The sequence below is a fragment of the Cariama cristata genome, unplaced genomic scaffold (assembly GCF_000690535.1).
Source record: "Cariama cristata isolate BGI_N322 unplaced genomic scaffold, ASM69053v1 scaffold100, whole genome shotgun sequence".
In the NCBI taxonomy this organism is placed as follows: Eukaryota; Metazoa; Chordata; class Aves; order Cariamiformes; family Cariamidae; genus Cariama; species Cariama cristata.
Genome location: NW_009592734.1, coordinates 9,646 through 37,642, shown reverse-complemented (window position 1 = coordinate 37,642; position 27,997 = coordinate 9,646). Strand labels below are relative to the sequence as shown.

General features: G+C 44.3%; 1 protein-coding gene across 1 annotated transcript; it reads left to right on the top strand.

Annotated features, from left to right (window-relative positions):
• Positions 1-27,664, top strand: ALS2CL (ALS2 C-terminal like). The gene is made up of 25 exons (XM_009701919.1): positions 1-106; positions 990-1,182; positions 2,961-3,026; positions 3,781-3,946; positions 4,404-4,532; positions 4,870-4,989; positions 6,781-6,857; positions 7,246-7,312; positions 8,027-8,223; positions 10,905-10,970; positions 11,809-11,907; positions 13,844-14,002; positions 14,308-14,419; positions 15,927-16,004; positions 17,539-17,666; positions 18,918-19,088; positions 19,667-19,760; positions 20,331-20,488; positions 21,966-22,034; positions 23,037-23,210; positions 24,072-24,114; positions 24,538-24,599; positions 25,639-25,788; positions 26,966-27,062; positions 27,359-27,664. The coding sequence occupies exons 1-25, from the start codon at positions 1-3 to the stop codon at positions 27,428-27,430; spliced, it is 2,853 nt and encodes a 950-aa protein (XP_009700221.1). The 3' UTR covers positions 27,431-27,664.
• Positions 27,665-27,997: the final 333 nt, after the last annotated feature.

The following is a 27,997-nucleotide window of genomic DNA, read 5'->3' as shown; positions in this document are numbered from 1 at the left end:
ATGTGCACGGCTGAAGCAACTACATCTCTGCTCCAAGTGGAGGAAACCTTCTCAGCATGCCTGGCACGGATAGATGCCTTCATCCTCAAGCCTCTGCTCCAGGCAGGTAGGTCAAATAAGACTACTTTTTTGTCTGTAGTTCTAGCCTTGAGTCACTGGCACACCTGTGAAGGGATTTATAATTGAAATTCCATGGCTGAGGACTTGCTGGAGGCTGGTTTGCTGGAGTAAGTGGTATGTAGAGATGTTTCATTTAAGATAATGAGCTCTTAAGGATGCCTATGGCCTTTCATTCAAGCCTAGGACTGTGGTTCCTGTTGTTTTTAGAGGTTAATTCAGATTCTAACCAGTATCAGCCTGTATACCCGCTCCGAGCCTTGTTTCCAGCATAGCGCATGGAAATCCAAAATGTATCTCACACGTACGTGACCCCTAAACCGTGCCCGTTCTGCCTCCCTGCTCTCGGTCCATGGTCATGCCCGCTTTTGAAGGTAAAACTTGTGGGTACAGGTTCTGAGCTGGCAGTAAATCAGAGCAGCTCCACTGAAATAACAAATCCATATAAATATTCACAAGCCTGTCTGGCCAAAAGTGGTGTGACTGGATTAGGCCCATAGGGTGGTTCCCTCTCATGTCACTGCCTTTTTGGTCTAGCCTCTAAAGAGACTGGGAAGAGCCCTTTGGGGCAGCGGCAGAAAATTTTCCTCTGATGCTCGTGTCTGAGCTGGGGCTGAGCCTCAGAGGCTGCCCTGACCGCAAGAACGGGAAGGAGAAAGCCTTAGCATGGATAGCCCATGCAATTACTCACAGGGAGACAACCCTAAATAATCATCATCTCCTTCCTCCCTGGCTTTGTTTTCCTATAAAAAAATATGTGCTTTACACTGTGAAAAATTAGGCTGAGTATTAGATATAGGCAATGTTTTCCACAAGATTTCTTGGAGTCAAGGTTTTCTGATAGCCTTTTTCCCCCATTTTTTTCCTCAAAGAGCCTAGTGACCAGAAGGGAAAGGAGAACTTCAAGCTCTTCCTGCTCCTGAATGATCGATTTCAAGCTCTCTGGAACCTCACAGAAGAAAATTACCGGATACTGAAACAAAAATGCAGCACCTCTGAGTCATTCTGCATCCAGGACATTTACACTGTCTGGAAAGGAGACCTCTTCCTAAGCCTCTATATCCAGTAAGTACAGATGCATTTTGGAGTAGCATAGAGGACCAAATTTATCAACTAACTGGTAAGTTGGTGCAATTAATTTCTACATTTAATTTGTTCAGTGCTGTCTACTAGTGTTGAGTTGTTAGGTCAGGGAAGTGATTGCCTTCAGTGCTCGCAAAAAGTGCTACGGAATATAGCGTCTGTGCAGACAGCATAACAAGTAGCCTTTTCTGTAGCTGTGGTATGCTTGTAAGAGGCATAATATTTTTCTGGCAAGTATAGAATTTTTTAATGCATCTTAAAATGGGAAGAGGAGAGGGGGTAGAATTTGTGCCTGGGTAATTTATGAAAGCAAAGCTTGAGCTGTCATCAGGAACAGATGCACAAGCAGGTTTAAAGGACGAGGAGAGAAGATGTCACTAGACACGGTTTATATTGTGTGTTGTGCCACATTTTTATGCTTTTCGCAAGCGATATGATAGCAAGTGATGGATGTAGCATGACGTGAAAAACATACTGCCCCATTGCTGTTTCTATAATTAATTACATCTGCTCCCCATCTATCTGCAATGCAAAATAAAATGTTTACCAAAAGCACTGTAGCATGTGTAACCTGTGTGTTGATGTCCTAGCATGAAAAATAGTTTATGGATGTCTGAGATGACATAAATATCAGACTGTTCAATCCTTCATTCATCCACTGGCCATAAAAATGGCCAAGGCTTTGCCAGATGGGCTCGTACCATCTGTGCAGTTTGGCACCCACACAGGAACGGGAGATGGGCATGCTGGCTCCTGGACACTGCTGCTTATTTAGTCTTGGTTTTGGTGGGTTTTATGCATGTGGAGGAAGGAGGAAGGAAGGACTGCTTTTCGTTTTGTTTTAACTTTGACAGCATAATTTTAGAAAGTGATGCACTACAAGCTTTGCGTTTATGTGGATGGGGTTTGGAGCAGTGTGTGTTGTTCTTTTGGGAACTGATTCGGTGAATTAAAACTGGTTTGCCTTAAGAAGGCATATAAAAGATAAAAGCTTGTGCTGAGGTTTCAGATGACACAAAGGAGGAGTTTATCTGAAGATCTAATTTCCCCTTTGTTTTGAAATTAAAACCTGTTTTTGTTGGGCGTTATGAAAAAAAAAAAGAGTGGATTCCTACCTACCTCTGCTGCCTCACTGCAACATCTCATGCTTATTGGAGTGATACAGGAGGAAGCAAAGCCGCCGTTCAGGGGCCTGAAAAGGAGCAGCAAATACATGTCCCTGAAAGATCTAATAAGTGATAATTAGTCTGGACACTATACACTACTGGAAGAAAGCATGGTATTTGCTGACAAAATATGGCTTGATCTCCCTCTAGTGTGAGATGAGATACATTAGGGTGGGACACCTTGACTTGAATTCACCGTCAGTAATACACACCTGATACTTTTACTTCAACCAGCAGAAATTCATACATCCGAAGCTGATATCTTAAGTTCAGCCTTTGTAGATTTGGTTTCCAGGACAGCTGCGTGAGTTGACTTCTGCTTATGCTAATTGCCAGGATGATTTAAACTTCCTGTAACGATACCAGTGCAAAAGTCAACAAGGCAGTTAAACAAGGAGCTGGCAAAAGCGACAAAAGGGGAGCGAGCCAAGGTGAGAAGTACAGTAGCTACATCTCTCCCTGCCTCCCTCGGAAAGGTGGACCTGACATGACATTTTCAAATTAGCTTCTTCCCTTTGTCGCTTAAACGTCGTAGCTAACGTGCACCTCTATCTCAGCTCATGCTTGTGTGTGTTTTGTTTTTCTTGCCAACAGATATTTCGTCACTTTTGCAAACTACGTTGTAGTCCACGGCTTCGAACATGCCACAAAGAGCAAAAGGTCAGTGGGCTGAAAAATGCTTATTGAAGGGGCTGACAGGAACACAATGATATTGCATGGGTTATGACAATAAACCGGAGTGAGCAGCGCTGAGCACTGCACTGCACCTCGCAGTGATCTCTGTTTCACAGCCCAGCTGCCTCTCCTCTGAACTGGCCGTACTGGCTGCTCCTGCCGTCTTCTGAGACCACACCAGCAGCTCTTGGAAGCTTTCCTCTACAGATCTCTCTCCATCTCTTTCTAGCCATGCACAACTACTTTTGTAGGAGAGGAAGCCTGTAAATTCGAAATTTGGGGATTCAGGTAAGGGGTGGGACCTGAGAAGGGATGATGTGGGAATCTGGTAGGAAATTTCCACTGCTTGTCCCAGATGTTGTCAGAGTCTCATGGAAACAGCAAATGAAAACATGAGCACCAGATATGAGCAGAGTCACAGCCGCTTTATCCGAGTCACCCTCTTGGTGTGCAAACCGTCATGAAAGTCATGCTCTATTCTGTATATCTGTGGGTATGGTTCCTATTTGCAAGGACGGCTGAGCCAGAGGCAGGATGGATGGAGCTCTTGTTTGCCTCATTGCCTTATTTCTGTGTGTTTGGTGTGCAAATGTATTTGCACTATGTTATCTCCTGCTCTTTCAAGTCTTTCTACACCTTCTCTGGGAGTGAGGTAGCATATAAAGCTTGGAAGGCAGAGGAGAGGCAATTTGCAGAAGAACTAATTATTGAACCTTTGTCTTAATTCACCATCTTGCAGTGAAGCCTGGAAGCACCATAAGACAGTGCTGAAACAATTCCTCGCAGACTTCACCTCTGAGACCTCCATGACACTGGCCTTATACACTGTTCTTCACAAACCTATCCGAGATCATATCGAGCAATATATACTGCTCCTTACCAAGCTGAATGAGGTTCTCAAAGAGGTAGGAAGCTTTATGTGATGTTACTTGACTGGCTTATGCTAACACCTTATGCAGGGCTTGTGGGGCTTTGTGGTGGTGCCACTGAATTCAAAGTAGGCTGGAAGGAAAATGAATTCCAGTGAACAGCTGGGGTGGTAGTAACCAGCACCAGTGGGCTGCAGCCCACCTGAAGGTCTCAAAGCAATGAACAGTGGCCGCTCCAGCATAGTATGAGTTACTCGTCACACAGAGAACTTGGAAAGGGTCAAGTAACTGGCCTAAGATTGCACGCTTCTGCTGGTGGCAGAGATAATGCTAGATTTGGGAAGCTTTCCTTGCAAAGGGCGTTGGAAGATTGACTCTCATTAGCCCTTTGGATTCAGAGCTGCTGAGGTTTTTCTGCAGCTGTAGCCCAGAGAGCAGATGTTCTGCACAGCCATACCTGAAGTGTTGTTCAAGCCCTGCCTTCTTTTATCAGGGATCTGAAAAGGACATGGTTACCAGTGCCATCAATGAATATGTGAAGCTGGAGTCTTTCATCAGCCAAGTCCTGGATGAAGCTTGTTTTACCAAGTCCTTATGGAAATCCTTGGGTTACAAATTCACGGTGAGTCATCGATGTAGAAGGTGGGTTGATGGGGAGCTGTTTTGGAGATCTTACACTTCTACTTACCCATAGAGGAAATTTAATACAGGTCAAGAATTGGAGGCTTGGCTTGAAACCAACAGTGCAAGGCAGTATGGAAACCTTGGAGAAACCTTATGGTCACTGGGCACTTTAAAAGTTGAGTGCTGTGTCCACTTCTGCTGTCACTGTCAGCTTGTGCCACAAGTCAGATGGCCTCTGCAGGAACTGTTGGTTTAAGCTGTGTGTCCTCTCCCAAATCCTGATGTTTCCTGATATTTTTCATCCTCCATCTTGACTTCTGTGGTTCCCTCTTCAGGACATGCTCTGTGTACCTGAAAGGAGGCTGCTGGAAGATAGCAAAAATCTTCCCATCTCTACCAGCACGAATCGATCAGAGCGGATCTTGCTCTTCGATGATGTCCTTGTGTTAATTCAGGTGAGACTGCAGTCTTTCAGAGGGATTGGAAGGGCAGCGGAGATAAATGACAGTAAAGTTCCTTTGATGTCGAAAATGCAGCAGAGCTTGTCTGTTGGCAAAACCTTGTCTCAGATCCATGCACCTGTGGTTTGCACTGGAGAATAAAAGAAAGCCTAATGAAGAAGGAACATACACATAACTTTTTCCCCAGTAAATGTGTACTATCCAGCCACCGCAGGCATCTTTCTAGTAACCCAAGCCTGTGCGTGCATATGTATCTGTTGATTTCTGTCCTTGCTTATTCAAAGGGGGCCTGATGGGTTAAAGATATTATACTGTAAGCACTCATGCCTAGGACTAAACATGATCTTTCACGGTTGACTCTGCTAGTGGCATGGGAGCAGAAGTTGCAGGTGTTCTTGGGGCTATTTCAGGGATTTGGGGCCTGGCTGTGGGGCAGACAGGGAGTGTCTACAGCCATGGTTAGCTAAACGAATAATATGTGTTGAAAGCTGTTCTGCAGCATTAAGTCCAGCTTGGCTTGCTCTGACTGACAGCACCTGCAATCTAGCAGGACTATTTTCATGTGCATCTCTCTCTCTGCTTGCTCTTTAGTCATGTGCCAGCCCCTCAGGTGTCCGAACCCATGACTGCCTTGTGAGCTGATAGCATCTTACTGGCTCTTCCAAACATGAGCCTTTGTGATAGTGCTGGGCAGTCCTACTCAGCTTGGAGGGTCTAGGCCTGAGGAAATAGGGTGGTGATTATCTCATCCAACTCTGCATTGCAGATTTCTTAGCACTGTAGTGATCTCGCTGTGAGCAAGTGCCCCCAGGCTCCCTTTATAGTCAGGGGAGAGAAACATGTGCTGTCTGGGTGTGGTTTATCTGACCTATTTTAGATGCCAAAGTTAGGATGAGTTGAATCATGTCCTCGATTCCATTGGCTGGGATGAGAGCAGAGGGTAGCTAGCTCACACAGAGATACCTACATTGTAGACATCTCTGTTCAGTCAACGGTTCCCACCCACTATGTCTCATTTGCTGCTATGACTGTTATTGAGGCTTGGGGAGATATAACTGGACTGGGATTGAACTGGTTAGCTTGGCCGTCTAGCAGGGGGTCTACAGTTGATGGTTCTGGTGTTGAGAATCTGAACCTCCCTCCCTTCCCTGTTTCCCCCAAATCTGTTCAATGCATCAGTGGTTAACTTGTGGTGAACTCCATAGTGCCAGTACCTAACCTTGGCCAACTACATCCTTACAGACAGCAGCTCATAGTGTGGGCATCTGGACTTTAGACAGGGAAGGGAGATGTAATACTAAATGCAGCCTTTACCTAGTATTTCAGCCATTTTAGTTCCTTCTGTTTGGTCTGCTATTGATCAAAATACTGACTCCTTAAATGTTGTACTTGTGGACCACTACTGGCTGTGTCATCTGGAGTCCAAATCCTAGATAGATCATAAGCGAAACTAGGGCATACTGGGTGCCAGAGATGATTTGGGAACATTGTCATGTGATAGGGAAGAAACTCTTGTAGAGATAAGTGCCATCTAAGAAGGTCTGTTCCTGTTAGTTGTAGCCATGGCATTATGGAACACCACTTGTAAGTGTTTAAGAACTTCCTTCTCCCACGTTTCTTCAGTCTCCAAGGTCTGTCATCATAGTGTGGGATAGATGCGTGGACCACAAAAGAGGGAATTTATAGTGCTGCCAGTCTTGCTCTGCTGTTCAAAGGATTGACAGAGTGGGGGAAAAGTGTGATGTTTGCATCAATAACTGGAACATCTTCTCCCTTTCGTTCCAGGGAAACAGCTTTCAGAGTTTTGATCTGAAGCTTGTGTGGGTAGATGAAAACTGCAGGGAGAAATCAGTTCCAGGACTGTAAGTGAAAAATTACTACTTGAGGGTGTAAAAAAAAAAAAAAAAAAAAAAAGTGTTCAACTTGATTGCGAAACTTTGTCCCATTTTATTTCCACTCAGTAGGATGGGTTCTGGGCTAAGGGTAATTGCAGCACTTCTCAGATGGGATTTCGGCAGCTTGGACTTGCATTGCTTGCCTTTGCTCACATATAGAAATCAATCAATAATAAAATGGTTTGGGGTCCAGATCTAGAGCACAAAGATGAATTGAGTAGTTGAGTACGTCTTGAGAAGGAAAAACTGACTGCAAATCGCCGTTAACTTCTGAAGAGGAATGGGAAGAACAGGAGCTGCTGTTTGACCGAGAAATGTGTTTTTCATAGTCTCTGTAACGTCTTTTGCTCCACAGGTATGGACTCCGCATTATAACCCCAGAAGAAACGTTCTTTCTCTCTGCCAAAGACCCGCAGATGAAGGTTAGCAGTGGGCAGGGTGTTTCTGATCCATCTGAAATACTGGGCACCAAGTTTTGAAACAGGGTAATGGCATAGAGGGGGTGGCAGCTCTGTAGTGGAGGCAAAACATTGACTACTGAGTGGAAGATGAAACCCCATTAAGTGTCAGGATTTTAGCTTCTTGATCAGAAGACAGATTAGTGGGCTTTGACCTGCTTAAATGCAGCTGAGCGCTTTCCTTTGTGATTTTTGCCTTTTTCTATTAATTAAATCAGAATAATAAGCAGTGTGGGGTTTGGTGATATTTTTTTTTCTTTCCCCTCTGTGGAGCAAATATTGTATTAGATGGCCAGAGGTGGCTTAGACAGTTGATGGTGGATGAAAAATGTCCAAGTGCTGGAAGTGGTCAGCCCTGGGCAGTAGTATGTGCTGTAGAGCTTGGGATGGTACAGTCCCATCATCATGGTCCTGTGCCAAGGCCAATTAGTGGTGGTGAGAGTCAGTCTTAAACGACATGGAAGTGTGCATTGGTGCAGATTCCAGCTTACAGGACCTAAGATAACACCTCCTGTTGATGCTGTAGATGGGCCATAATTCACCAGCCCAGCCAGCTGAATGGCGCAGAATTGATGTGAACCCAACAGCTTCTTGCTGCTTCTCCTAAAGTATCTCTTGTTCGGAGCTATTATGCATTCTTCCCTTGTTAGTCCAGCATTCCTTTTCCTCTACATCCAGGCTGTTTGGCAGTGGAAGCTGAACCAGGCTGTCCGCCAGGCACTGAACGGGAAGCGAGATTTCCCATTGTGGGGCAAGACTGGCGAAGGCAACGAGCCCCCGTCCTGCCGCTTCTTCACCTATGTCTTCAGGATGGAGGGCAAGTTCAAGAGCGCAACCTACGAGGGCGAGTGGCACTGGGGAAAGCCACATGGCAAGTAAGGAGCCTTTTTTGCCCCTTTCCTAAGCAAGAACGTGCGAGCATGTCTTTGTGTAGCACTGCCTGGATCCAGTAGATGCACAAGTGGAGGTATAGATGCCACAGAGTGGCTGTGGACATGGGGTGATCCATCCCGTGCTGAGGGCCTGGACCACAGACTCCGGGCCGGTATCTCCCAGGGTGTTCCAGCCTCTCTGGTTCCTGCCTCTTTTGTTTCCAGAGGGAAATCTGGTATTGAGGACAGAATCAGGGGGCAGTTAGGACACATTTGCTTGATTTCAGGGCTTAGTCAAAGCAAGAGTCCTGACACATGATCTATTTTATTGCAGATGTCTTGTTAGCGATACTGGTTTATGCAGTGAATTGTAGAGGCTGCCCCAATAACGTGGTAATGATCACATTGAAGGTGCTGCATTGGCTTATGCCTGTAATTAAGACTTAGACTTGAGCTAATGTTTGTTTCAAGATCTCAGCCTGAGGCATAAAATCATGCCATCATGATGACAAAAAAAAACCCAATAAAAAGCCTTTGCTTGTGAATGAGAGGAAAGTTTTATCCTGTGCTATCAACATCTATTTTAACAGCCAAATTATTATCAAAGGAATTAAAATTAAAAAAAAAAATCAAAACCAGAAGAGGCTCGAATGCATGTCTTGGGAACATGAGAACTGTTCGCTAAATCCAACTGAAGTTTAAGAGTGAGCTCTGCCAAAAGGGAATGGTCTGTAAATCAGAGGTTAAATGGTGCCAACCAAAACCTCTTTAACATAGTATAGAGTACAGTCTCTGGTTTTGTGAAGAAACATGAAATATGACCAACTTCCTTAGACACCAAAACAGGCTGGTTTTGAAGTTTTGTATTTCCTGAGTTGCACACAGTTTTATTTACAGTTGCTATTGAAGCAGAAAGGATGTAGAAACTTGGTTTGAAAGAGCCTTAAAATAAGGAGAATATCCAAAATCAAAAGCTTAATCCTGTGGAAGAGAAAGTGCCTTGCCCCAGACTAGCACTAAATAAGTGTTTAGAGTAGAGCTGTGCCTGAGGCAGTCCTTTACATCATCCCCACCTTCCCCAGCACCTGCATTTCTAACAGAGATCTGAAAACCATCATGTGCAGACACAGAGGGGCAAGGACCTCTCCTTGCTCTTTGTTTCCTCCTGTTTTAGGGTTGGAGAAATGAGATTAACAAATCCCTCCGCCGCTTCAGATTAAGAGTCTTGACTGAGGCATCCCAGGAAATTTGTGGCAGAACTAAGTGACTTCACCTGCTTTTAATACCTGAGCTTTTAGCTGCTTAATTACTCGGCTTTCCTTCCCACTCCTGAATTGCTCTTCTATGTGACTTGCTACTAAGACAAGGTTACAGAGCAGCAAAGCTGGCCTTGATGGCTTGTCCACCTCTGAGGGAGAGGCTGGCATGGCAAAGCATATGAGCACCAAGCTGCAGCAGTGTGAATCAGGGCTTTTCAGCAAAAACGTCTGTGCCTCACTGTCTGTCCCAGTACTCCTGATGACGTGGTGTGGAGGAAGGAGATACTCCCACTGAGAAGTAGCTTAAACCATGCCCATGGCTGGAGCAGGCATTCTCTCTGGCTTGCTCTCCTTTGCTAGCATTCATAGAATCATAGAATCATAGAATCATTATGATTGGAAGAGACCTCAAAAATCATCAAGTCCAACCGTATACCTGATGCCACCATGTCCACTAAACCATGTCTTGAAGAACCATATCTAAACGTTTTTTGAATACCTCCAGGGATGATGACTCCACCACCTCCCTGGGGAGCCTGTTCCAATGCCTAACAACTCTAACAGTGAAGAAGTTCTTTGTTTTCATACTAGCAAAGAAAAAGAAGATGTATTTTAAATCCACTTTAAATTAATCTGAGCACTTTCCTGTAAATACCAGAAAAAGAACCTGTCTTATGTAGGTGTTTAAAGCAACAGCCCCAGTGAAAGTCAAACAAATGCGTCATGGTTTTGGTAGTGCACCGTCTTCCATTGTCTCTGGTTGGGGAGTGTGTAGGGAGCTGATTGTGTCTGCGATGATGCAAGAATTAAAACAGTGAGTGGGTGTGGGTGGAGTGGGAGGTGGGGAGGGAGGGAAATGCATTTGCAACTGGGCATGGCCATGCAGTAATTCGACCATTGCATTGACTGTTCCAGTCTCATTTTGCATTGTTACCTCGTGTAATCATTTCTACAACGCCTGCACAAAACAGATGGAAAGGTATGATCCCTTTAGGCCAGTGCTTGTCTCTTTTGTTCTCATAGTGCCTGGCATAATGAAGTTTTGAACCGTGGTGTCATTATGTTGTCTATGAGGATGTGCCATGCTGGAACTTCAGCTGGCTTAATCACGTGCTGCTTTGCAATTACAAAAGGATCATGTGCAAGGTCTGAAACGGATGACCCAGCAACTCTACAAAATGCTTCTGAGATGAGGGAACTTGCAAGAGGATTTTTCCCACTCATCCCAGGGCATGAAAACATTACGGTATTAAATCCTTACGGTGCAAACCAAAGTCCCAGAGGTGCCTGGAGAACTTCTGTGTCTCTGTCCCCTGAGGAAATGTTTTGATGTCAACCATTTCTAGGTTGTGCCTTGATATCTTCTGTTGCAGCAGTGAATGTTGCTGGTGATCTCCCTTGTGTAATGCTTGCTTTGAATTGCAGGGGGACACTGAAGTGGCGTGATGGACGCAACCATGTTGGAGATTTCAAAGAAGGCTTGGAGCATGGGTAAGCCTTGAAAAACAGGGCGTCTCTTGCTTTCAAAATAAGCTAAGAAATGGTTCCTCCCAGAGGTATAGGGACACTGGTGTCTCGTAGGGGGTCTCTATTTACTGTTACAGCCCAATTCATCTAATCTATTTTAGACCTGGCTTAAGCTTGAGTACATTGTAACCTACAGCAAATGGATTGACAGTGACTACAATAAAAGAAGTGTGGGCAGATGACTAGTTCAGATGCAGACATGTCCATTCAGCTGGATGAATCTGACCTCTGATCTCTAAATCTAGGTGAATTTATTCATGTGAAATGCCTTGAAAAGTTAATTTTAGATATTTTTAAAAACCTCTTTTAAATGAGGAGTTTTCAGGGGAAAGAAACCATACTATGAAATTCAAATATTATTTTTGTAAAATTTTTTGAAAGGAAGACTTTTATATTTCTCATTTGTACATGAGTTCCAGAATAGGTTAGGTTTTTAAATGGAAAAAATATCTCAAATACTTTGTGTCAGGATTAAGAAAACATTTTATTTGGACCAAAGCAGTTGCTTTGGTAGCCTAACTCAGCCTCTAAACTGGGGAAGAAGTAGAGAGGGGAAAAAAAAAGCACCACCACTGAAAGTAACTCTGTAGAAGGAGCAATGAGAAACTCTGACTGCAGCTCACAAGGAGATGAGCTCTTCCTTTGACCAAATCCATTGACACCTGGAAATAGTGTCAGAGGTAGGGCTGACCCCAACCATGTAAATCATTTGGGAGTCTGGAAGGTTCTCAGTTTTTAAACTTCATCCAGTACAACTGAGTCACCTTTTGCCATGCTGACTTCTGCCATATGCACCTCGCAGGTTTGGAATATGCCTTGTCCCACGCCGATCTGAAGACCGGTATGACTGCTATAAGTGCCACTGGTACGAGGGCAAGATGAGAGGCTATGGAATCTGTGAGTAAGTAAAACCCAAAGATGGACTCTGGGGAAAAAGGGGACTCCACCTCTTTAAAGGGTGAAATGTTCCCTCCGGACTGTGGAAGGCTCAGTCACAGTGTAAAACCCAGGGTAATTCAGGTGCCAGAAGCTTCTGCTTTGGAGATGGACAGTATGGCTTCTTCGCAAGCCCTGAGTCTCCTGAGAATTAGACTAGTCAGATCTTCTCTGCAAGCTATGACCACTGGAACCACCTGACATAGCATCCTCTGTGCCCTATAGGTGAGGATATAAGTTTGCCTTCATGTTTGCGGTTGCAGAGCAGAGAATGCACGGTGTGCCACCAGCCCTGGATAGACTTGGTGGAGCACACAGCTCACTCTGTCTCCCCTGGCCACGCTGTCTGAACTAAATCTTGTGTAGAATAGGTTCCTTAACGATGGATGGGATTGTTGGTCTGGGAGTCATAACTGTTATCCTGAACTACTGAAAAGGGCTGGTTCCCCCAGCTGGCTTTTTTTTTTGCTCACTCAAATTCTGAGCTTAAACCCAGAGGTTAACTTAAGACATGGAGTCTGCGGTTTTCTTATTTACTCACCAAAATGTTTCTGGCAACAGTCATTTGCACACCTTTGTCTCAAAGCGTTGCTGGGAATTTGGATGGAGCCTGGTTTGTAAAGCACTGTATTGTGGACACATGGTGGTGTCCCAGCCTTACCTGCCATCTGCCTTCCATTGAGAGAGCCAGAAATGGAAGCAGAGGCCTGCTCAGAAGGTCATAGGTATAAACCAGTTTCATTTGCAGTCTACAGGGTTAAATGGACAGGACCAGCTTGTTTTGTTTATGCAGCAGTGAGCGCAACAGCATCCTCGTCTTCGCTTAGGTCACACGTGGCTTGTAGCCAAACGAGCTGGCCAATTGAAGACTGGACTGCCCGTCGCTACTGCACAGACTGACCCACACTTACCCCTTACCCAGATGCTTTCACTGCACCAAGCGTGACACAGGAAAGCACATAGCCCAGCTTTCCAGCTGCTTATTATGGGATAGGCCATCTTCCTTCCTACAACCTGCATCTTCTGCTCCTTACTTACGAATCAAACTCAGAGTACAGGACGTGCAGAAATCTCTAGGGAACTTGGCACCAACTGAGTAGCATTGTGCTAATGTCTTTGTTGTCCAATGTGAGAGCACGTTGGTAATTATGGATGACAACTCTGCTTAGCATAAGTGCTTTCTCTGTTGTAGCAGTGAAGATCTGCTGGCCAGCATGGACAGAGCTACGGGGAGCTCTTCTCAGGGGGATGAGCCCAGGAGAAGGGGTGGTTGGTGAGCATAGAAAGGTGAAGGCAAATCTGGCTTGTTGCTTGATCTCATCTGCTCCTAGTCTGGATTAGCCAGTAGTCACTGCAAGCCAGCTGGTGAGAGGTCAAGGACTGAGTGGCCTCGCCCAGGACAATTGGAAGCCGAAGTGTTTTGTCCTTGGATAATGTTGAAAGCTAACTGTGGAGTGACTAGCTTGGGTTTGGGTGATGCACATTCCTAATAGTGAACAGCTACTGGCTCCGGAGCTATCAGGCAAATATTTGAAATATTTATCAAGCAGTTGAGCCTAATCTACTCCCTTTCCTGGCTTCCTACTCCAAGAGTAGCTATCATAGAATCATAGAATCATTATGGTTGGAAGAGACTTCAAAGATCATCAAGTGCAATCTTCTACCCAATGCCACCATGCCCACTAAACCATGTCTCGAAGCACCACATCTAAATGTTTTCTGAACATCTCCAGGGATGGTGAGTTCACCACCTCCCTGGGGAGCCTGTTCCAATGCTTAATGACTCTTACAGTGAAGAAGTTCTTCCTAATATCCAACCTGAACCTCCCCTGGTGCAACTTGAGAGCGTTTCAAATAATATCAAATAATCACAGTCTTAAATTCTGTTTATCTCCCTGCAGGTATGGGAATGATATTGTCTACAAAGGTTACTTCAAAGACAACGTGCGTCAAGGGTTTGGGATACTGGAGAACTTCTCAGCCGAGCATCCATTTAAATACACAGGACAATGGGAAAATGACAAGAAGAATGGATATGGAGTCTGGGAAGACAAAGATAGGTAAAGGTGGTATGAATCAGAGCTGGCTTTAGGTGCCTGACGGTTTTGTCCCTCTGTTGGCAGTGGTAAAGCCTCATGTTTTGAATGGGAGACTTGAGGATGAATGAGGGATGTGTTCAACCTCTGCTATAAGGCTTGAACTCCTGGGGACGCATTATATGAATTGAGTTTGTGCAGTATATCTGGCACTTGTGCTGCATGGAGCATTATATTAGGTAAAACTAGCCTCAGTGAGTGATACATCAAATTGACTAAGATCTAAGAAAACAGGGAAAAAACATCGTTTGTTTTCTATTGCATTCCAGAGGGGAGAGATACATAGGGACATGGCTTGATGATCACAAACATGGACAAGGCATTGTAGTAACCCAGTCGGGTGTCTGCTATCAAAGGACATTTCATGCTGATAAAATGGTGGTGAGTATGCATTTTCAGTGAACTCTCTAGATCAGTGAGATGTGGAATTCCCCATCAAGGGCAAGATCAAGATTTCACTTCATAATTAATCTTTGGGGGAAAATAGAAAGCAAGAAAACTTAAGCACTGATATTTTACCATAATAATGTTTTTGAAGAATAAGGCCTAGATTAAATCTTGTTTCTTATCGCCTTCCTGAGGTGCAGGTAGGAACTAGATGTGAGAGTATCACTTCTCCTGGCTCATGCTAAGATACCTTATAGGTCTGGCTGTTCACCTGACCATCAGGTCGCAATTATAGACCAGAACTCATATTGAAGTGCTGCACAGTTATATGTGATACTACATTTATCTTAGAGATCATTAAGTCTTTACCTTTCCAATGTGAGCTTACCTATGACAAGTTGGCTGTCCAGTTCATTGAAAATTTAAATGCTGGTGGGGAAAGCAAAAGGGATTGGCATCACTAGAACTGGCCTGGAAACAAAAGCATTTCTTCTCATGAAAAATACATGCTTAAAAAACCAAATCCCTTCCCCACTCACCAAATTAGGCCAAATGTGTAGCATGGAAACTTTGTCAGAAGGGCTCTCCATAAAACCTCCATCCGCGGGGAACCAAAATAAAGCTGTCTTTTGGTTTGCCAGCTGCCAAAAGTTCCTTTAACTTCACAAGGCTTCCGGGTGGGGAGCAGTCACTTCAGTTTTTCTAGTGGAAAATTGGTATGACCAAGAAGCTTCCCTTGGAAACCTTTTATTTTTGCCAGAAAGGGCGCTTTCCGTCAAGAAAAGCATTCCAGTGGAAAATGTGTTACAGCTCTGAAAGTGACCACATTTTCTGGCTGGTATGGATACATATAAACCTTCGGGCTCAAACCATGGGCTAAGCCCCAACAAGAAGAATCTTTCCCCATTAGTGTGAATTATCCTGTGTCTGTTCTGCATCTTGGTGCTCCTTCCCTGAGATGTGTGCTGCTGTCAGCAGCCATGGGAGTTGGGAAGTAATGGAACGAGTCATTTAATGAATGCTTAAGAGCAGCTCATTAAAGCGTTGTTGACTGCACAGCAAGGGACAAAGCTAATTCTACGTAGCATCTGCCTTCCTCTTTCCTCTTAATCATCTTGCAAAGAATGACGCACTTGGCTACAATCACCTATAGGTCACAGGATTGGGAGGACCATGAGTTTGACCCATATGACAATTTTTGGTGACCGTTCTTAGGACAGAAGCCTGCCTTTTGTTCCTTCTTCTATGGAAATGAATGCAATAGTACGGTTGTTTAAAACCTCCTGACTACCAGGACGTCTCTGTGCAGTGACACCTAATGGTTTATCTCTAGAGCATCTCCTTGCTTTTCTCTTCAGCGTTGCAATGATATGTTGGGCTTTCAAAAAGGTTCTCAGAATCTGCAGCCCGTAAATAGTCCAAGCCAGTGGCTGTTTCTAGAGGAATTTGAGCAGATAGGAAGTTAATGTAATGAATTCACTACTTCTGCTTTCAAATAAAGGGTTCTGGGATTCTGCTCTTGGAAGATGACTCTGTCTACGAAGGGAACTTCACGGAAGATCTAACATTTGTTGGAAAGGTGAGCACGTCCTTCATCTCAGGTTTTCTATGCAGTTGCTTGCTTTCCAGAAAGGCCCATGGATTAATCTTCAAAGTTCATACCCTCCTGCTCCACTTCCCCCAGAAAAGAATATTTTCCAGTGTTTTTTCTTGTTTCTTTGTTTGGTTGTTTTTTTTTTGTTGTTTGGTTTTGTTTTTTTTTTGTAATATCAGTCTCATTCACAGGAGAAAGGCTGCAGCTGAGAGACTTCAAGTAGCTGCGGGTTTTGTGCATTGTTTTGGTTTTTACTGTTTTGCTTACACTGAGGGTTTGGGGTTTTTTTCTTTTTGTGGGACATTTTTGGCTGTGCTTTGCAGCTGCAGTTGGGATGCTTTTGTATTCTTAGAGCAAATGTTTTAGCCTTTGTAGTGGTTGAGAACACAGGAAATGATGTATAAACCAAACAGAATTGCAGTACTGCACTATGCTAACGTAACCGAGATGTTAACATAGCTGAGGGATCTTAGAAGCTTAATTTTGCAATCTGGATGCTGCACGGACACGTTCAACATTTTGTGGTTGATCTTTAACAGAAGTATCTGGTTAAAGTGTTCATAAAGTGCCCTGTTGCAAGGAAAACTAGTCCTCTGGCTTTTTACAGAAATCTATGATGAGTCTGACAGGAAGAGTGTGGTTATATCAGACTGAGTGGATGTCAAAATAGATACTTGGTAATGATTGCAAATGAGCCCTGTCATTTACTGAATGGTCATGGGAGGAAGAGTTTGTCATCATCTTCTTCATAGAAGACTCAGGGTGGGTTTTGCAGAGGCTGATTATAGTATTTAGACACTGTTTCTTCCAAAATTGATGATTAGTTTTGATTGTTAGTCTAGAAAAATCTGTTCTTTATCTAAAGATGGAGTGCCTCCTGCTATTAGCAATGAGGATTTCAGGCTCGTATTCAAAGCCAGACTAATTAACAATATTGTTTGGCTTTGGATTTGATTCAATTAAAACCTCTAAGTTTGAGTCAAGCTACTGCATGTCTTCAGTATTTGCCTCAGAGAATTTAAGGTTTGTCTTGTTAGCAGCAAACATTTCGAAATGTTTATGGTGAATATCATATGATTGCCCCTACCTGTGAGGCCAAACTTGCTTGTGGTTTCAGCAAGCAGAGGAAAAACAGAGGAGAAATTGAAGTTTCATGTGTTCACTCTAGGTTAGAAATAACTATTGTAAAATTTAAGCCAGAAAGTTTTATAACCCAAAGAAGATACTGGGTATTTGTAAAATAAAATGCGAATGTTTTACTCTGCGATTGTGACAGTCTTTCCCCTCCAGAATCCAACGTGTGTTATTCAATAGCAAGGATGTGTTGTCTCCAGTGACTGCTACCTTAATGACACTATTGCCTTGGATGCTGAAAATGGGCACCTCTCTGCTAGAAGTTGTTCTTAGTCACCACTTCAGGAGCTGGCTCTGTTGAAAAGAGAATTTCAGATCTTGGTCCAGCTTGTTTCCTCTGTCTAATGAGATCTTGGCAGAATAACCCTTTATTTCTCCATTGCAGGGAAAGCTGTCATTTGCCAATGGCTTCATTTTGGAGGGAACCTTTACTAACAAATCTGGCCAAGGCCTTCAGACGCACGGCATCCTGAACACGTCGAATGAGCAACTGGATGACAGGATAACCAAAGCGTGAGCAACAAGAGCTGACTTCTCGGGTCATGGCTTGTATTTCGTGGAGTATTGGATCAATCCCTACAAGGATCAAGGCAGTCCTTGCTGAAAGAGTTTATCTAAAACCTGTTTTATATGCAAGGAGAGAAGGAGGAAAGGAGAGCACAATTTGTCATTTAATGTTAATGTCACATAGGAAGTAGAAAGCATTTGTTCTACTCCCATCCTGCCACCGTCCACCCAGAGATACTCTTGTCTTCCGACTGAAGAAAGTTTTGGAGGCTTAACATTTTCAGTGACTTGTGCACATGTGTGTGCGCACACACGCATTTCTGTGTATACACACAAGATATACAGGGAAGCTGGGCTGCTAAAATGCTTCACTTGCTCCTTTCCTGTCCTTCTGTGCCTACTACATGAACATTACCAGCTGATATTGTAGAGGTAGGAAATCTACCAAAAATCAAGAAGTGATGCACAGCACGTGAAGCTCTGAAGAGCTGGAATTGGGTAGTGCTTTATGTGGAGGAAGGCTATGGAGCCAGGATCAGAGCTTCACAGGGCACTGATGCTGATTTGGCAGGTAACGGTGTGGACGCAGGGTTGAGGAACTGAGCTGAAGCTATCAGGCCACATCCTTTGGTATAGACTCATCTTCAGGGCTGAACGCTGTAAAGGGATGCTCTGGTTGCTAGGCTGGAGGGCCTGGGTTCAGCCAGTTTAACCCAAACGAGGGAGTCCCAGTGGGAAAGACAGCTGCCTGTCCTCTAAAGGGAATTCCTCTCCCAAAACCCAGTTCAATTTCCTCGTCTTTCCTCTTCAATACATTTCCAGTCCACCAGAGTATCTATGTTGCAGAAACGGCTCCTGTTTCCTGTGCTTTTCAGGCAGCAACAGCTACTGGTGGTGGTTGCTCAACTGTACTTCTTGCTGTCAGTCTTTTCTGCAGGCTTTCAGTTGAAATAAACAGTCTATATTTAGAAATATCTGTAAGTGGAACAGAAAGCCTGCGATCAATTAACCAGCAAAGATTCAGATTATTGATGTTCCACGCACTAGGAAATTTTCTTCACCCAAAATACCTCGTTGTCAGGACAATAGAGTTGAGTTGCTTTTCGTTGAATTACCAGTGAGGCACTGCCATCTTTCTCTGCTCCCATAGTTCTTGTGTTAATATCTGATTCTGGAGAACCTTCCATATTTGAAGGTGAAATCTGGAATGATTGAGGAGGGATGCAGAAAAGCCTAATGCCGTGTTATGTTTTGCAGTCAGCTGGGCCTCGAGTTCCCAGTGGAGAAGAGATGGAAGGGAATCTATGACCAGTTCCTGGAGTTCATCCATTCTGGCTGCAAAGAAGAAACAGAGGAGTCTTTCACGGGGTTCCACATACAAACGAGCAAGGAGCTGCGGAAATCTCAGGAGTACCTCTTCTGCCAAAGGTATGAGTCGCATGCCCTCATTGCAACAGAGGAGCCCATTTGTGTAGAGAGGATAGTGGTTTACATCAGGGTCTGCCATGTGTTAGAGTTATGATCCCAAACATTATCCGGTTCTTCCTGCTCATGAGACAGGAGGATGAATTTTAAGCCTGAAATTAAGGTTGTGCTGTTGAGACTGATTCTTATAAGTGAAAATTTGGATGGGATTCAGTTAATTAAATGTAAGCATCTGCATATGACCCAGTCATCGCTGGCTTCTCTTGTATTTGAGGGAACCCTAGCTGACATCATCAGCTGATGCAGAGCAAACTCATCTCCCCTTAAGAAAGTACCTAAAACAGATCAGGCAAGCATGTGCAGGATGCAACCCAGGCTGATTGTAGGGGGAGCCGAAGGCAATGAATTTAGATAATTGCAGGTGTTGCAAGCCAGTGGAGCGATTCCACTGAAAAGGGTAGAGAAAAATTCATTTGTTCTAATATTCTTATTGCCCTCTTGGAATCTACCTGCAATACCAATTGGGATTTATCCCAGAGCTTCAGTGTGTGGTTTTCCTCCCTCACCTCTCATCTTTGCAGGGGGACTGAGGATGTATCCTGGAAGATAGAAGATATTCTTGAAGAGCTTGTCCGGCACCAGGGGCTGGAGTCACTACAGAGTTATTTAGAGAAGGTAAAATTTAAAACCATGATCCACGTCTGTCCACCAGACACAGACACACATCATAGCAACTTTCTGTTAGCACATATAACATTGCCAGTGACTTCAAAAGTCTCTAAATGATATGTGAATACCTGTGCTTGTGAAGAAGAGGGTTATCCTTCATGCTTTTTGGACACTTATTTTGTGTACAGCTATAGAGGCCAGGAAGCAATGATAAAGCTTCGCTCTTGGTTCTCAACCTGTGTCAGGGAATAGCCAGCTGCTGGAAACTATTAATAAACTTCCATGGACTCTCAGTGGTTGTTTTTCACTCAACCAGCCTTTCCCTGAAGCACCCTTTGCTCTCTCCCTTGGACGTCACAGCAAACCTCACCAGAACAGCATTTCTACTAAGCACATCTCTGCCTGATAATGGGAGGAGAACGGGCTTGTGGCAGCAAAAATAGACTGAAATTATAGTTGATTACCTCTAGGCTTTTTCTCCTTTGCTGACAAGAGAAGGTTGGGTGGCCTTTCAGCGTTATCCTCTACTAATGGCAAGGGCTGACTTGTAAAATTTAATTTTCCTCTATCATGCAGGCATTGAAGTCTTCCCTGCACCCACTGGGAAAGCTACTGAAGGCCTTGGCGATAGCTTTTCAGGCAACGTATTGTGGGATTGGGGCCAACAGACACTTGCTGACTATGGCACAAGAGGAAGTCAAGTACTATGCAAAGAAAATATGGGAGTTTTACCAGTAAGTCAAACACGCTGGTTCTTTCCAACAGTTATGAGCATAGAGGGCTTGTGGAGTAGATCATTGGGATAATTTTTTCAGGTGACAGGGCTGCTTTATTTCACAGCATATTTCTTGGGAGGGTTGCTTCAGAATGGTGCTAGATAAAGTTATTTGCAATAACTGAGGTCACATGGACCTAGAAAACCTTTAGTGTGCCCATGGCTCAATATATAACCCAGAGGCTTTAATGTGACTAAATCTCACTGAGTTATGGCAGCTCAGTAAGCTGCTGCCCATAATAAGCCTTCATTTAGACAAGCACAAACATGAGCAAGAAACCTCATTAAGTAACGAGGACAGCAAAGTATATCAAAGCACACAACAGTGGTGTTCGATATCTATGTTTGAATGAAAAATAGCTTAAGCTTAACGTGCTTCAACTCAACAGGAGTTAAGAACATGCAGCGTAAGCATGCTGAGGCTCGGCTGATGTGGGCAGTGACTCTAAAATGAGGTTGTTCAGTTGTGTGGTTGTGCCCATAGGTAATTAAGGACTGGATCAAAGGCATGTTTGGGTCCTGTTGCTGTTTTAATAGTTTTTAGGAAAAGATACAAGAAATGCCCCAGTAGGCAGAGGTGAGGAACTCTGCCTCTAGCTACACTTAGGGTGGTATTGCTTCAAAAAGAAGAGGTTGGACAAAAGCTCTGTTGTTATCAGTGTAGCCTTGTGTGCTTGAGGAAAGCTGCCAGGTCTATGATGAGGGTTGTCTGTCCTGGAGCAGTCTGAGAACAGCAGCACCCCTGACGGGAACAAGTTGATTCGGTTCATCTGAGCTGTGTTCATGAACAGTACAACAGAGCTGACAACCGGAGTGTTGGTTCATGTGAAGGTGCTTCTGAGCTCAGTGCATACCTTGGATAGCTTGCTTCATGTCTGAAGACCTTTCAGGTGCAGTGTGGGGAGGGAGACCCACCTTGCTCTCCTGTGCCCCTGGCTAAGTTTCCTAGGCTGATACTTCTACAATAAAAAAAGGCAACCTCTCCCTAATCCTCATTTTTAAAATTATGAAGTTTTGGCTTGGAAAATTCAAGACAAACCCAAGCTACTTTTTCAGAGTATGAACATCATCTAATGTTTGTAGATGGATTAGAGAATTGGTTGGAATGACAGGTCCTGAAACCTCAAGTCCCTTGAGTGGGAATACAAGGAGATGGTGCTCAATGCAGACCACAGTTAGGATTTCCAGAGTGACCACCCTACTCTTTAGAAACTATGGAGATTCTTGAAACACTTATTCATTCCTGGCAGCTTCTACTGGTAATGAAGAAAGCCCTCAAATAGTAAAATTTGAATACTGAAACAACACTGCAAGAATTAGAGCTTTACTAATACCCCACTTGATGCTGGGACAGCTGAGCTCCTCACTTGTGAATAACAAATCAACCTTAAAAAAAGGAGGGAGGGAACTAAACCTTGGTTCTGCTGCTCTTCTAGGGGTTTGCTCCATCTGGCACTGAAACAGAAAGGCCAACTGCCCACAAAGTGTGTGGATGGGGATACAAGGTATGTGTCACCACTGGTCGTTTAATTTTAAGCTGCTTGGACGTATGGGGCATCTTCTAAAACACATTAAGTGCTGAACTGATTGTGTTTGTCCATTTGAGTCGGGTTTATTGCCCACATTTCTCTCTGAGTGCAAAACTTTCAGTAGTTCTGCTTCAAGCATGAGAGCAACTTCTTCTAACCGTGTTCTGTAGCAGGATAGAGTGGTGAGCGAGCTGTGTGTGTGGTACACAGCCTTGCAAGATGACCCACACCAGCTACTGAGCAGTAGCACGGCTGTGTGCGAGACAGCAGTCCCAGCACTACCGCGTGCTTTGCATTAGTCACTTGTTCATTGCGGGGATGACGACTTCCATACCAGCACTGAGAGAAAGGCAGGCCTGAAAATAGGGAGTACAGTGTGGGAAATGTGGCAGAGGAGGTAGAAGATATGATGTTCCTAGAATAAGAAGGTAGGAATAATTGTGGGAGATCCAGGTTTAGGGGTTTTGGGGGTAGGAAGAGGCATCTTTGTTCAGCTGTCCCCATTTGGTCTGGATTTCTCTTTGCTGTTAATCTGCAGCCATCGCCATGTGGGCTGAAGGAAGCCAAGAGGCTGGTGCAACGGTAAGCAGCTGGAAAAGGGCTTTATCTGAATTTATTTGGTCTTTGTCCCTGATTAAATAACAAGTGCTCTACTGAAACAGCTCAGAAAGAAGAGCTGGAGATAGGTCTCTGATGCTCCAGGTTTCTCCCAGTGACTGAGGAGATCTTGTAGAGAAACAGTACCTGTCCTGCAGCATAAAATGTATTTGCATCTTCAGCTTGTGGGCACAGGCATGAGAGTGTTACACAGGTCGCTACTGCCCAACTGTGATATTGAACTCAAAAGTGGAGGAAGGAGGGGAGAACAAGGAGAACACCTTGCAGTCTCAGAAGCTGTCTCTTCCATCGTGTGGCTCTTGGTAATAGCAAGGTTATAGGGCTCACTGTAGGACTCTGCTTTGCTTTTCTCTGCCATAGTGACCAGAAGGCATGCAGTGTGGTCCTGCCACTCATCTTGCCCTGCTTCTACCCTGAGCTTTTCATGCTCTACATGCTCTATCATGAAAGAGAAGATGACCTCTACTGCCAAGGGATCGTGGACCTAAGTCTATTTCCTGACATCAAGCTGCTAGAGTTTCTGGATGTGCAGAAGTAAGTGACATTTTTTTTATCCCAGGATGCAACCCCATGATACCAGTTGGGAAGGTAGCAGCCAGGGAAAGCTCTGACAGCACAGGAGGAAAGGACATATAACCTCTTCCTAGGTCCATCATTGGCTGTAGCACTGTTTTCCCAGTCTGGCAGAAGAAGTCCTGTCGTGGCGTGCCCGCAATGTCTGGAAGGACAACATCGACTAGTGTAAAGCTGCTATTATCTATACTAATTCTCTTTTTTGTGTAGCAAAAATCTTCTTTTCTGGCTCACCAAACAAATGGTTTGCTCCAACTCAGGACCAATCAGACAGAGTTTATAAATGTGTCTTAGAAAGGGCTGTAGTCCATCCAATGCTATCTGCTGTAACAATGAAGGCACACAGGGTCGAGGCTGTAGAGTCAGATGTTTCCTTCATCCTTTCCTGCAGCTAGATCCCTCTTTGGAAGTGATATGTGAGGACCAATGACTCAGACTCAAGAGGCATATGACCTTTTCTAACACAGCGTCATCTGCAGCTCAAGGACTTAAGCAGAGTAGCAGGAGACCCAGAGTCTCAATTTGGCAATTTGATTCAGCCTAGACTCAGTGGGAGAAATTGAATCTGAAAATGCTAGAACTCTCCATTGATTATTACAGGAGCATCTGTGAGTAAAATGAATGCTACACTCAGGTTAGTGAGTTCAAGCTATTAATTCTTCCCGTAGTAGTGTAACGAGAGGAGCAAACTCAGCCTCATGCACCTACAAGACTTTAGCATCACCTTGAACAAGGAGATAAAAACAGTCAAAACTGACTTAGGGTGGAGTTGAGACATGGACACCTGCCTTCTAAATCTTCTCTCTGTAATCTTTTTTTCAGACACCTCTGGCCTCTGAAAGATCTCACTCTGACAACCAACCAGGTAAGAAATAACGCTAAGAGCTTGGTGTGTTAGTGAGATGGCACTGGGGCTACGTGTTGGTGATGGCTAATGATTGAGCTTCACCTAAGTAACCACAAGGCAGACTGTACTCGGAAATCAGAGCTACATGACATGTGTTGATGAGTTCTGAGTTACTGCATATGAATTTCCAGGGGTGGGAATATGAGCTCTGCATAGGATTGCTTTGTAATTCCCTGCTGGGTGGCGTTTCAAAGACATCTGTGTTCAGAGTGGTACTGCAGACGTCGAAGTGTGTTCAGACTGGCACTGTCTACAACAGCTTTATTTTGCCGCCCTTTATGGGCAGCAAACGTTCTTATTTTGGGTCCAGCGCTGAGGATCCATGTGGTGGCTCTCGGAGAGATGCTCTTACAGAGGCACAACTCTTTGTCTCCCTTTCAGAGGCGGTCCCTTATCAAAGACAAGTGTTTCCTGTCTGCCACAGAGTGTTTGCAGAAGCTGATGTAAGTCACTGTTCATAACGTCTGACTGACAACCAGGGATTTTCTGTTTTCTGGGAAAATCCATAAATGTACACCTGTTTACAAAAGCATTTCTGGGTCAGCCTGCAAGATTATTTAAAGAAAAGTTGTTGGTGATACTATTTCTGTTTAAAAGGAAAAGTTCCCCCCCAAAAAAATATTGAGACAATATCGATCGTGTTTAAGTGCAACCCTCCCCTGGCTAATATCTCCCCTTAATTTTGCAGAGATATTCCTACGCAAAATCTGACTTTGATGAGATGGAGTTCACTCAGTGTGCATAGCAAATTGGGCCTGGTTGTGACTGCCTGGTTGTGACTGCCTGGTCATGAGATAGAGCCCATTGCTCTGGACACTTGGAGCTACATGAGGGTTATCCATCCACTGGCATCCCAAGATGTTAATGTAGCAAAGCAGAGCTCAATTTAAGAAGCTCAGCTTGATTTATTGGCTTGAAGTCCAGCCTAGGGGATGGTGTGGGAAGGAATTTAAAGGGGAGGAGGGAAGTGTTGTGGGATCCATCAGACAGGAATACATTAGTCCTGGTGAGAGCTTCCCTATGAAAGCCAAGGTGACTTCTCTTCTGGGGAAGGCAGCACAGGCTACATGTGCCTTTGAAGGACGTTACGGGCAGAAAAAACAACCTTATAGATTTGACAACCGTATTAGTCCCCTGATAGAGCTGCCCAAAGTGATTTGTCCCGTGCTCTTTAGCTTTTATTTGAGGGACTGTAACTCAGGTTAGTCCTGTCTAAAATGAAAGACTGACACTAGGGTGACCAGATCATACTCAGGACTTGGGAAGACTCAAGGTCCATCTGGATGACGTTACTCCCTGGTGATGCCTCCTGGCACAACCTTGTTGCGTCCTTTTTGGTGCAGCCATCTGAGATGATTGATGGACTTTTTTTGTAGCATGATAGTCTGCTCTGATTTTTTTTTTTTTTATTTAGTTCTGCTGCTTTATCTCTTTAGCTGTGCAGTAGAAGCATCTTTCACATGGCTGTTTTCATACTGACAGCACCACGGTGGATCCTCGGGAAAAGCTGGTGATCCTCCAGAAGACATATGAGGAGATAGAGAGCACAGTGTCCCGGGTGGTGGAGAAGGACTACAAGCTCCCCATGGATGACCTGTTGCCCCTACTGATGTATGTTGTATCCCGAGCAAAGTAAGTGGAAGCTTTTAATTTCCCTGTCCCGTTGTTGTGTGATACCTCAGTCAGAGAAAGGACAGCCCTGTTTCCAGGCCAAATAGTTTAAATGAAAAATTAGGGTTGGTGTTTTAATGTGCTTTTTCCTGAGTTGTATTGGGGTTTCTGTGGGCTACTATCTGCCAGCTGTGGTGCGATGGTGTTGGCCATGATATCAAGTGGCTAGGGACTTCCTGAGTGTCCATCTCTTATCCAAGAGGATAATTCAGGGTTGTCATGGGAAATGTGGTCTTACCTGCATCTCAGATTGCCGTAGAAAATAGGAACATGAAGCCTTTGAAGACCAATTGTTGATGCCATCAGGCATCACCTGATCTGAAGATCGGATGTGAAGGCATCATCTATACATTGCACATCTTTTATTGTCCATTCTCAGTGGGGTACTGTGATTCAGTTTGGAGACTAGGAAGGTCTGAACACTGACCATCTAGTAATTAGACTTTTCCTGTGTAGGAATGTCTGTAAATGCAACACGTTTCTGCCAAAGAGGCTCTGTCTGTGCTGCTTTCACTGTAACTGCAGGAACCTGCTTGCATTCACTAGAATGAAACTGTATTTTTTCCTAGCAAATTTGAGTCAAAGTCCTTGACTGACCTCCTGGATATGCTTGGTCTCCAAAGAAAGGTGAAATGTTTAAACTTGGGGCCATAAAATCCAGAAGCTTTTCTTTTTTTCCCCTCTGTGCTGCTTTCACTGTAACTGCAGGAACCTGCTTGCATTCACTAGAATGAAACTGTATTTTTTCCTAGCAAATTTGAGTCGAAGTCCTTGGGGCCATGAAATCCAGAAGCTTTTCTTCTTTTTCCCCTCCTCTGCAGTCACGTTGGACAATACAGGTTTGTTTGCTAGGCAGCTTTCTTGACTGTAGATGAGCAAGGAGGAGAATAAGAAAGACTGTGAAAAACGGAGTTGAATTTTTCTTATGACTGAGCATTTTTGCCGAGATCCAGTCATGGCAGATACCTCAAGGACTCAGCCCCAGAAGATCAAGGTGACGCACAAGGAATCAGCAATGGACTTCCAGATCTGTGCCTCCTTCTCTCCATAATCTGATTTCAAACAGATGCCCGCAAACACCAGTGCCCACAGATTTGTTCTAGTTGTGACTTTTTTTTTTTTTTTCCCTTCCCCCTAGAATACAGCACCTGGGAGCTGAAATCCATCTGATCAGAGACTTGATGGACCCCACCAACCAAGGAGGACTCTATGACTTTCTGTTAACTGCCCTGGAGGTAAGGAAATGTTTTCAGCAGTGACAGTCGGGAGTTGCACTAGCCTTTCTTGAGCAGCAGAGATACTGATCTCTATACTGCTACATGCTCATTTAATTTTAGATGACTCTTTATATGCCCAGCACAGGAGGTTATTTTCCTTCTAGTTTAGTGAATATGCTTGCTGTTCTATTTATAATGTGCAGATTTAATCCTGCCTTTGGGAGCAGTATAGCTTCACTTTGTGTGCAAGAGACCAGATTTTGGCTCAAAGTTCCAAAACTTCTCCTTGATGGGTTGCTCTGTTCCTTGTCCAGTCATGCTACGAACACATACAGAGGATGAGACTCCACCAAAGAGAGAACTGCCACGCGACTCAGAGCTCCTGAGCCCGAAGACCCGAAGGGAGCCTCCTCCTTGCCGCACTTTTTAGACCAAACACTGTTGGATGAAGAAGCAATCATGTCGCTGCTGTGCTGGCTGCCTTTAGAAAGGGAAGAACGGTTATTTATCAGATGAGGGTTTCTTGCTGGGTTTTCTCTTAAGACTAGCTATGATCGGAAAGCACAGACGTGCAGATGCTGTGGGCTAAAATCCTTCAATACGCAACCTCAGCTTGTGTTTGGGAAACACTTTGTGGAAAGTGGCCAAGGTTTCTTTTGCCCTGTAGTTTTCCCTTTCCTGCAAATCGAAATCTGCCTTGAAACCTCATTTAACTGTTCCCTTAGATGCTGTGTTTGTTTTGCACTGGTGAACTGACATAAGGGAGAAGAGGTTATTTTATAGAAAGTGGTCAAATGAAACCACAAGAACTATTTTCGTGGGACTATTTCTGGTTGGTAAAAACATGGCATGGACAGGAGAGGCCATCTCCATGCTCCTGAACAACCTGTTCCTGGAGTGAGGTGGCTTTTGCTGTATTCCTAAGAGGAAGATTTTTTCCATTCCTTTTCCTA

Bases quoted from the DNA above. Each gene is read 5' to 3' on its own strand.
- ALS2CL (XM_009701919.1), top strand. From the start codon at position 1: ATGTGCACGGCTGAAGCAACTACATCTCTGCTCCAAGTGGAGGAAACC. The intron at 4,990-6,780 runs GTGAGACTGCAG...CTTTCGTTCCAG, and splicing joins ATGTCCTTGTGTTAATTCAG to GGAAACAGCTTTCAGAGTTT. The intron at 16,005-17,538 runs GTGAGCACGTCC...TCTCCATTGCAG, and splicing joins ATCTAACATTTGTTGGAAAG to GGAAAGCTGTCATTTGCCAA.